Source organism: Molothrus ater, chromosome 6 (assembly GCF_012460135.2).
Source record: "Molothrus ater isolate BHLD 08-10-18 breed brown headed cowbird chromosome 6, BPBGC_Mater_1.1, whole genome shotgun sequence".
Classification (NCBI taxonomy): Eukaryota; Metazoa; Chordata; class Aves; order Passeriformes; family Icteridae; genus Molothrus; species Molothrus ater.
This window is the reverse complement of record NC_050483.2, coordinates 23,353,059-23,364,275: the sequence shown is the minus strand read 5'-3', so window position 1 is coordinate 23,364,275 and position 11,217 is coordinate 23,353,059. Positions and strand designations below refer to the sequence as shown.

General features: G+C 40.8%; 1 protein-coding gene across 1 annotated transcript in view; it reads right to left on the bottom strand.

Moving 5' to 3' along the window:
* Positions 1-2,327: 2,327 nt before the first annotated feature.
* CELF1 (CUGBP Elav-like family member 1) overlaps positions 2,328-11,217 on the bottom strand; it is a 58,895-nt gene continuing 50,005 nt past the window's right edge. Inside the window, 1 exon segment of the mRNA XM_054515102.1 lies at positions 2,328-11,197. Coding sequence (XP_054371077.1) covers positions 11,070-11,197 — 128 coding nt within the window. The 3' untranslated portion in view covers positions 2,328-11,069.

Here is an 11,217-nt window from a genome sequence, read left to right as displayed (position 1 = left end):
AAAATTAACCTTCCACAGGTGAGCTGCCTGTAACACAAACTCATCCTGAGATTCTTTTGGACCAGGTCAACGAAGAACTGTTCCCTTCCCCACACAGCATAGCCAAAATGAAGAGGGTGCCTTGCAGTCTGACAAAACCCATCTAACAGGAGGTGATCTGCCCTGCATTTTGTTAACCTCACTTTAGCTCCTTGCTTTTGAGCACTATGAAACAGTGCTTAGTTTCTTAGGAATCAATTTGCAACTCACCTATTGAGATAAAAACACCCTAGTAAAGTAAGGGCTAAATCCATCAAGTTCAAATGGGTCATTTTCAAAAAAACCAGGAACATGCTCTGATATGGAACATACCACTCTGAGCCCAGCTGCAGCTGCCTAAATAAGGAGGGATAAAAGATCAACATTGCCTGCCTGTGCTACTTCAAAAAAAAAAAAAAATGGCACCTGCCTGTGACTCAAGATAGCTGTAATTCATTGAAGATTCAGGTACAGCTTCTACAGTCAATGATCCATAGTTTATCCTTAGGAAGTGCAAATAAATGAGCCTGAATGGTGCTTGGCAACATCAAATTAGGGACTCTTACCTGTCATACATGCAGTGGCTCATGCACTCACTTCTTCAGAGTGACCACACTGACCTGCTTCTCCTCCTCCCCCTGCTCTCCATAATGCCCTCAGGTTCTCCTGGCCGCATGAAGAGAGCAGAATGTGGCAGGTAAAATCAGGAAGACTGGAGCCAAAACAAATAGTGAAAGGTGGAGGTGGATGTGAGAGGAAAAAAGTTTCTCCTAGAACATTCAGCATCAGGATTTCATCTACAACTTCATGTATTTCCTACAAATGTTGATAAATGTAACAACTCATGTGAAAATGCTGATTATTTTCAGAGATTATTATACTGGCTCTTAGGTGCAGTTTGATTGTGCACAGATTAGTGGTGGCCTTTTAAATTGAATTAAAAGCCTTAAAAAAATAAAAAAAACCCCTCTGACCCAAGAGAGATCTGGTGTCAGTTCTGTAAGATGTAGCTGGCAAAGCTTTGATTGTGTAAGACAAGGTAAGTAAACTTTCTGCACAAGCTGGAATCTTCCATTCAGCCTAAACAAACCCTTTTTTCCTGATTCAATTGTTTCTCTCCATCCTTGGCCTCAAGTTGTATCTAAATTGAAACCCCTGCAGCCTCTCTCCTCAACAGCTGCAAATTAACTGCAGGGATGGCAGGGCAGTCTGTAACAGGTGGCTCTGTGCCTCGTGCCCCAGTTGGTGTGCTCAGGGCAAGGAATGCAGCACTGAATCCTGATGCTTTGCAAGTGCTCTCAGATTTACAATCATGTAGGAAGTGATGGGGTGAAACAGAGTATCCCAGATAACACAGGAAAAGGACAAGGAGGAGAAACATAGCTGTCCTAATAATGCTTGCAAGTCTCCAAGATGCAAGACAGCAGAAGGAAGGAATAACATCAGGGAATTTTAGGAGCTTTTAGAAATGCAGCAAAATCATGGCCATTGTGGTACTTTCCTTCTGAGAGAGGCAATAATTGTGTCAAAATTGTGGCAGGTTTCTAAATGCTTTGGCTATGCCAAATACTTTTTATTAATTTGAAATGAGATATCATAAAATATATCTTAGTTCTAAGAGCAAAGCAGGGAGCCTTTGCTTATCACTAGTAAGTAATCCAAATCCAGTTGCAGTTTCCCTGTGTAGTGTTTCCAGGATGAGGAGCGCTGAGGGCTGCAGGTACCTGATGCTGCAGAACCAGGACAGATTCAGCCAGCTTGGCTGTGCTCCTAGAAGGGGAAGAAGGCAGTGGCAAGTGTGCAGCTTGTGAGAGTGGCATAAGTTGGTGCCTCTCTAACCCCACACAACACCACGCACTGGTGCTGCTCCTGCAGAGCTGAGGGCTGCTGCTCTGCCCAAAGTATTGAGCCCCTGAAACACCCTGAAGCACAAGTGCAAGGCACGTCATTGCTTGGCACCAGTTCTGTGAGGCTGGATATGCCCACTCCTCACTCCTAAGTGTTGAACATATTTGCATTATCCAAGATCCTCGGCTTTTCTGTATCTAAGGAGGACTTGACTTTCAAATGATCCAAAATGGACATATATCAACCTGAAAACATTTTCCATTTCCACTCAAAGTAGCTCATTTACACAGAAACAAAAGTCCAGTGTGATATTGTACATCCAGAACAAGTGGTACTGGGCCATGAATATTTTTGTGTCTCACAGCTAAGAAACTGTAAAATAAGTCTCTCATCTTCATCTTCTCACACTTGAACCCCAAAAAGAACCTCAAGCTTAAGACACAAATACAACACACAAGGACTCTTCTCAAACAGTTTAATAGCAAATAAACATAGGAAGGTACCACACTTGGCATATACAAAATGACTTGTTGTCGGTGTGTCTGTGCAATTAAAACAGCTTTAAGTTGCCCTTTGGGACAAAAAGAAAAAAAAAAACACACACACAAAAGGAAGAAAATTCCTTTAACACATACTCGCTTGTTCCAAACCTGTAACAAATCTTTTCATTTTTAAATCCACTACACAAACTCTGTGATCAGATCAGAAAAGCAACACGCGCTCCTCTGCTTTTTAAACCATTAAAGTAAAATCTGTAATTCTCTACAGAGTACAACACAATTTCACACAAAAAGACATTTTGTTTTGCAAATCAAAACAAGAAAAAAAAGGAACAGCTCAAACAAGGTAAAGAAAAGCATTTCTACGACTGAACCACGACTTCGAGTTGATTAAATCCCGTTAACTGCAGAACAGACTCTACATTTGGTCATAGTGGCAATTTGTTTTCTCATCACATTGTGAATCACTTTACATTGTTTTCTAGTAGAAAAGGCAAAAAACTGTACAAAACCCCTAGTGTTAAATACAATGTTTGTACCAATAAAAAAGCCCACAGGTTTGTCTCCAAAATGTAAATTTTCTTTTTAAATTATTCACAAAAAGCAGCCAAAAATCAGAAAGGCAGCTGCTGCTCCACTGTCTCAAATCCATTAAAACCACCACAGAACAATTAAAACAACCAAAGGAAGAAAAGGAAAGAAGAAAGGAAAGAAACACCCAACATTTGGCATTTTGGTTTTCTTCAGCTATTTTTCCACAGGCTTCCCCAAGATTCCTTACGGAACCAAACGCACACGTACGGAAACGTACTGGCAGCTCCTCCGCACACTGCAGGGTATCGGTGCCCCCTGGCACACAGCCCTGTGCATTCAGACTGTGGGACTAACAGCAGCCAGCCCCCAACCCTACTTCCCAAATAAACCAGTCTCTACCCTTTTTCATTCAGCCTCACGATTCACTCCCAAGTACATGTACCATATTCAAATGGTTCTCTTTTGTAAGCAGATTAAGGACTGTCTACACAACTCTGGTCAACACCTAGAGAGAATACAGTATCCTCAGCCAACTAGGGAGTAGGATAGAAAACAATCTTTGCATCTTTACATTATCCCAAACACTGGACAAAATGAAGATTTCTATCCAATCAAACTCTTGTTTTCTCAGCAAAACCCCTTCTCCTGGAATTCCATTTCACATTATTTCAACTGTTAAGATACCTACAGTAGCTTGCTGCTGCTTCTGACTGAAACTTCATCACAGCACACACTCTTCAGGTGCCTTCATCTAGAAGCTACTTCCCAGTTTCTACCTGTGCAGATGGTACGTAGAGCAGGGGAAGCCTGCTACCCAGAGAGCAGTAACCTGTTCTAGTTCATCCTGCAAGCCGTCAGAACTGCTCAGCTCATTACCCAATTAAAAACTAAACAAAAACTAAAAAAAATCTCCGCAGAGATTCCCCAGCTAAGGCCCTTGAAAAGAGAGCTGGGGATGGTACCCTGTTCAGGTAACAGCTTCAGAGGCTGTTGTATTGTGCTTGTCATTTGGGAAAAGAGCCAGCAGTTGTAGGACCAGTGTTACAAATGCTTTCTCTGGGAAATTTAAAACACACTTAATTTCATGAGCTAACCTAGATCCTTCCAGAATTCTGCCACCAAACTCTGACTGATGGTATTAGATTAGGGCTGGACTTCACAGAAATGAGCCCTGAGTTGTGCAAAATGCTCAGTGTTTGAAATGAGCCCTAGCTTTGACAGCTTTGGAAACAGAAATATTGTGAGCTCCCCCACCTTCCTGCTCCCAGCTATCCCCTTCCACCAAAACTTCCACTAGGGGAACAGCGCAACCAAGCACCCTCAGAGCTTCTGACAGCACTGGAGATGGAGCAAGGTCTAGGTGCTCTGTCAGGCAGACAGTCTAAGTGCACAGGTAGATGCCCTCAGGTGGCTTCTGATCAGATATTTGTCATACCAAAACCACCAATTTAAAGGATACCTTTGAAACCCATTAAATTGCTCAGTTTTTGCACAAACTATAGAAAACAGAGAGGTGAAGGTGATATATACGAGGGTGTGAAGAAAACAGCAGGAAACATGCACAACATTTCTGGGCACTATCTTAGTTTGAAAGATTAAAACAAAAACATCACATTTTGCTGAGGAGATTGTAGTTACAAAAAAAACCAAGCATGCCAGAGCTTAACAAAATACAACACCAATTTTGATCAAATTTTCACTGCAGACTGATAATCACACAGGGAAGCAGGGAAAAAAATAAAAACAATAATTTAAAAAAATCAGTAAATGTCAGGGCAAAAATGTAGCTACAATCAGAGGAAAACGTAGTTCAAGTGTTTTCTGCTGATGCCACTTCAAGTCACAAGTTTGAACTCATAAAAACACATGCTGTCTCCTCAAGCACAGAAACCAGATCAGCAAAATGTGACTAGGAAGTCTCCTGAAAGATTGAGTCACACCATATAATTGACTTTTTCTTTGAACTGTGTTTTTAAAACTAAGCACACAGAAAAAAACTAAGCCTAGAAAGTGATTGGCTGTATGTTCACAGAAATACAAATACTCCACAAGGTATGCTAGCAAGGCTGCTCTGAAGACAAATTACAAAGAATCAGATTCACAAAATCAAGTGGTTATCTTACGAAGGTCTAGAAAAATAGAAATTCTTTTATATTCAAATGCAAGTTTAAATATTCCCCTTCAGCAGTCTTTCTAGCAAAACCAATTTGGCAGCACAAAAAAAAAAAAAAAAAAAAAAAGAAAAAAAAAGAAAAGAAACAAACATAATAAAAATACACATCAGCATCAAAGGTCAACACAAGGTCAAAGGTGAGAGTTCAAGCATCAGAGAAGCTGAAGAGACAAGGATTTGGACGATGTACTTGAACGCCACATCGACATGCTTTAGGCACAACGATGAACAAACGGCAGGAATCTAGAAAAAAAAACAAACCAGAAAGAGGGAGACCCACTGAGTTACACAGAGCAGTACATCCAAACACGGAGAGAGAGAACAAGAATGGGCACTTACAATGAGATCTCCTGGGGAAGGGAGTTGACAGGGAAGGGCAGCACATGCCAACGATGGACAAGTAAAAGTCAAAGTACATGAAGGACACCAAGTAAACATCAAACTGCCAGAAACCAAATGGAAGCAGAGGCCTGGATTTCCCTCTCAGCACCCAGTCTGTGGAGCGTTCCACAGCCTAGTGACACACTGGTTAGAATGCAGTCACCTTGCCCCGTGCCCAGTGTGTCTGCTACCTCTGTTTAGAACAGAGTAAACTCCCTCCCCAGGAGACCGATTCCAATAATATGACTCCAGGGCAAACACTTGCCCACAGAGACTGAGACCATGAGAGACAAGACAGAGGACACAAGGGATTCACAGGTGGTTTGACATTTGAGACTTGCACTCTAACATGGGAAGTTCTTAGGCAGTAGTAGCCCAGCAAATCCACGTTCTTTCCTTTAGCTACAGTTTCTTCTCATTCCCTAGGAGCCCGTGTAACTGGGGGTGGGTGATTTGGAAAAGGGAAAAAAAAAAGATTATACAAGACAAAAAGCCCACACATCAGAGAAGAATTCCTTAAGACTTGACTGCAAGTTAAGACTTGTCCTAGCTGAGCACTTGTCATACCATTAGACCTGCGCAGGGATTTTCCATTCCCAACCTTTTATGTAACAGCCCTCAGCTCCCTGGCTTCATGAGGAGGAGATTTTGGGCTCTGAGAAGCTCTACAGTCACTGTTGCCAGTTTGATGAGCAGAAAAAATGTGTTTCCTGAAATTTTCTTGAAGAGTTTATAAAAAAAATAATTCTTATATTAAGTGACATAAATACCTCTGTTCCCTCCCCTCAGCTTGTGAGCTGCAAGAGACAAGGAACATTTTGGGATGAGAGTGGGAGGCAGGAGAGAGAGGATATGGTTTGTTTTCTTATTCTGCCTCCCCACACCCCCAGCTCCCTTTTAGCTCCTGTTTGTGGCCTTAATCTTTTTCACATCTCAAAGCTTCTGGTTACAGACTAGAACAAGGTGAGATTTGCATATTATCTAACAATTTGAGAATAGCAAGTGTTGATTCTCATTCCAAAGCAACAAGAAACACATTGTCTACTAAATCAGCAACACTCCTCTTAGTAGGACTGCTGAGATGAATTTGCTTTTCACGCTTTCCAATAAAGGGAAAGGACTTTAGTCCAGAGTTTAAACCAACTCCAGCAAACAGAGTACAATGCAACTCTTGCACTTGTTTCTGTATTTCAAGAAATACTCTAGATAATTTGCAGATAGGTGCAAGATTTCACTCTTAAACCAGAAAAGCAAATTCATCATGAACTGAGGCATGAGAAACAACAAGAAGCATGAAATCAAGTGACATCTTAGCATGCATCACTGATACCCTCTGTGTGATTTGTCTGGGGATTTTCTTGATATGGATTTTTCAAATATTTCTCTCAGCTATGTTGAGGGCAAAGACTGAGTTTTATCAAAGCCCTGTGGAAAGACTGGCCTATAAAAACAGAACCATGAGATGCTGGACAAGGTCTTAAAGACTTGGAGAAAGTTATTCCAGTTTGTCCTTGTTTTATTCTCACAATAATGATAATTCTGCCTTCTGTGTTTTATATTTTGTGGCAGGTATGCTAGGGATATATCAGTCATCTTTAGGTTTAAATGTCTGCAACAAGAAGCTTTCAAAGCATTTTACCTGTTCATAGTTGCATCCTTCATTTGCAATTTCCTTTATCCAAGTTGGTTTTAGGTATTTCCAAATAAAATGGGAACAAATTCAATCTGCTTTGTTGCTCTTCCCTAATCCACAGTCATTACCAGTTCAGTTAGATTCAGCTTGCATGATAGAGTTATCATAATATGTGACTTTCAGTATTCAGGTGAAAGGCTTTTTCCTGATAGATGCATTTGCCAATGAGAGTCTTCTGAGCTGGTATTTTTTAATAACGCCAGCTTTGTAGTATAAAAAAGCTAAACTACAAAGAGCTATCCTATTTTGGACTGTTGATTATCTAGGGGACTGAAGAAATGTTGATTTCATTTACTATAGTACTGACACTATACTGACACTAAGTTCATAATTCTTTCACCTTGTTACAGCAGTAAAATCAAATATCTCCTGAGAAAAAGAATAAATCTATGAAGTAAACCATTTCCATCTTGTAAACTAAAAGTATTTTAAGTATTTCCTGGTGGCACATATAATAAGGAATTCTATTTTATCTGAAGTTCTTTTAGCTTTTCTTGTAGAAAATCAGGTTCTTTGGTTTTAAGCATATAGCATACTTTGTCCATGTGGCTGCTTCAGCCAACCTTCTGCAGTTTATTTGAACTCCCCCAACTCCTGTCTTACTACCCAGGAAATGGAGCATTTGACACTGATTCCATTACTTGAATGAGAACATGATATGAACTAAAAATTTAAAAGCCCCAAGTCCCCAGAACCCCAGACTTTCCTGCTAATAAGTGAGGAAGAAAACTGGCTTAAGACTGAAAGGCAAGAGCAGCCTAAATCCCCACAATCAGCAGCAGCCACCAAACAGACACAGAAATGTTGACTTTATCTGATCAGTTTTTTGTTATCAGAAAAAAAAATCTGCCCAAGTCACAAACTTGATACATTTATTAACTTTGGCAACATACACATTGATACACCAAGAAAGGGAAATGTGAAACAAATACACAAAAAGGGCAACATCTTCAGCTGGTGAAAACTCATGCAGCTCTACTGCATTCAGAGAGCTGAACTGCATTGATTCAAACCATCTGAGGATCACATCTTTTAAAATTTAACCTGCATAGATTTATTTTCTTTTTCTTTTTGGCAATACTTACAGTTATGCCAGTAAGGCACAAGAGCTAGCCCAAGTTAGGGCTTATGTCTTAAGGTGATTATGTCTGGGAGGAGCCACTGATCAAACTAAGCCACAGAGTAAACTGGTGCATCTCCTAAAATTAATAGGAGTTGCACCTATTTGCAACAATGCCAAGCTTGATCTGTAAGTTACAGTATTAAGGACACAGTATGGGATGAAGAAGCTAAAATATCTAATTTTGGGCAACTGAAATGACTAGTAAAGAGGCCAGAGCATCAGGTTAAAAGAAAAACAGGACAAAGGTCTTGGATAGTACAGTGGGGTAGGATGCAAAGAAGGTAAGAGTGACTGTAGAGACCCCAGAGCACAGTGCTCTCCTCCACTGGTTCACAGCATTCATCTTCCTCGTTTAGCAGTTGTTGGGCTGCAAACAGGCCACTGAAAATCAGTAGTTTCAATCGTGCACATCATTATGTGTGTAAAACAATCACATTCAGGATTCTACGAAACCCTGGCCTTTTTTTCCAGTGAAATAATTTAGGTAATAAATATTCTCCACCCCGGAGCGGTATAAAACTTCTATAAAAATAGAAACAACATTCTTGGTTACAGCAGGTTGCACTTGGAGCAGTTGCTCCCAACTATGTTTTTTATGGTTTTTTTTTTCCTTTTTTTTTTGAAAAGTATATAATTTATATATATATATATATAAAAAAATCCCATTGTCACCCTGGAGGCCTTCACACTCCAACACTCTTTTCTCAGAAAACCAGGACACATCTTTCCTATGGTGCAGAATTCAAGTGTACATGGTTCACTTCAGTGTATGTTTACGTTTCTAGAGAGATTCAAATAATTAACACAGAAGGGTACCACATGCCAGCATAACTGGGAAATTTGGCAATCTGGCCTTTGAAACTTTGCCACCACAAAATTATTTAAATAATACTGACAGATTTATTTGTCTGCCATCAATATGGACAGACTGACATTAACTGTTTGATTTTCAATTTAAGAAGTGGAAAGGGCTCCCCTCAGATGTTACATATCAGGCCTTGTAATTCTGAGGTTTGAGGTCCCAGGGGGCCCAGTCCCTGGAAATGCCCAAGATTCCCAGCAGATGACGGCACATAAGTGGGGATTTGGACCCGAGATCTCAGGCTTGATGGGTTTAGTGCTCCTCCTGCTGGAGCAGAACACGAAGTCCTGACCCCACGTCTGACCCACACACATCATTTAGCAGCTGGCTCCCAGACTGCAGTGTTAGCTGGAGCCCTGGGAAACAGCCTTACAACTCAGGAATACAAAGAAAACAAGGAAAAAGAGATATTATGAGGTAAATTGAACTTCTGTTAAAGACACAGAAATTGTAAACTTCCTCTTGTGACAGAGGTGGATTTTGGTGGTTATAAAATGGAACTCTACACAGATTTCTTGAAACAGCTCAGGCCAGAGTGTCAAAAGTCCTTTGAGCTCCCTAAACCCAGTGAATATCAAAGGCCCTTAGCAATGCACTAGCAATTTCACTGGTGGGCAGAAGAAGTGTGTGTTCAGTTAAGGGGGTGCGTTCCATTTTCCTTCAATATAAAAGATAACAGCTTGTACCAAAAGGCAGAAAAAGACTGAATGGCTCAATACTCTGGTTCCGCAGCTCCTGGTTTAGCCTGTTTAGCACTGGTACACACCACCTTAAAGGAAAACTGCAGCAGAGAGGTACACCTAATTACTAGACCAAGTCACTGCATGAATTTTGTTCATTAAAAAAACCAACAAAAAACCCCAACAAAACAGGAAGTTATAATTTCAATAAACAATCAGCACTTACATTATGCTTATGAAAAGGAATTCATAGCAATGTCTGCAAAAAAAGGACATTATTCCACAGAAATGGGTAATGTGATCAACTGTTAAGAAGAAAAATCATCAAAAATTTCTGCCAGTTACCAGGGATCTAAAGTTTATTGTTTTCAGACCCAGATGTATTCATCCAGACTAAGCTGCCTCTACCTTTCCACAAAACCTAGATGAAGTACATAGGTCAAGTTTTCTTATACATTGAGAAATTCACTGCATCTCATTAGTATTCCACTGTAGGCAGAGAGTGAAATTTTCTGGGCAGAGACATTGTCTAATAGTTTTATAAAGTGCTGTGTACATTCACACTGCTATATAAACCCCATTTTATATACAGCAAAGAAAAAAAAAATCACTGCAGTTTTCCTTTGGCTTGTTAATGTGTTCACCCTTTTAGCCCGTCTCTTGCTTTAGAGATGATTTAATAAATCCTCACCGTGGCATACAGTGAAGGAAATTTCAAAGAGCAGATGGGGCATGACAAAGGCTACATGGAGTCAATTTTTTCTCACCCAGGACTCTGTTCTCCTTGCCCATCTTTGTTTTCATCAGCTGTTCTGTGTTATTTCTGCTTTCCCTTCTCCTCTCTACCCCAAGGCAGTGTGGTGTCAGTTTCTGCTGCTCCCTTTAACCTTCCCTCCCCACCCCCAAGGAGCTGGCATTGGTCCTTCTCAACACACACTGGTTACAAACACGGCAAACTTCAAATAAGGGAGGAAAAAAAACCAAAAAAACAAAACTAAACAAAAAACCCTCAGCGATATGGCACCTAAACTCCAAAGTAAAACACTGGAAACAAAAGCACAAACTTGTCCTCCATCCGAAGCGGGATTCTCAGCAGAGGCTGCAGCAGAGTCTTCAAGGGAAGATGTGCCAGATAGAAGGCATGGATCAGCTTCCAGGACTGTAAAAACACAGCCTTAGGGCTTCGAATCACTAAGTGCGCTCCTCTCCAACTTACCAGAAGATCCTTCTCACTCCAGTCCCGGAGGGGAGGGGTGCTCAGTATGGCTTGCTGTCGTTCTTGGAGCGCTTGAGCTGGACTTTCAGCCGCTTCATGCCGATCTGGAAGCCGTTCATTGACTGAATGGCAGCCTGCGCAGAGACAGGATTGTCGTAACTTACAAAACCTGAGGAGAGGAAAACACAC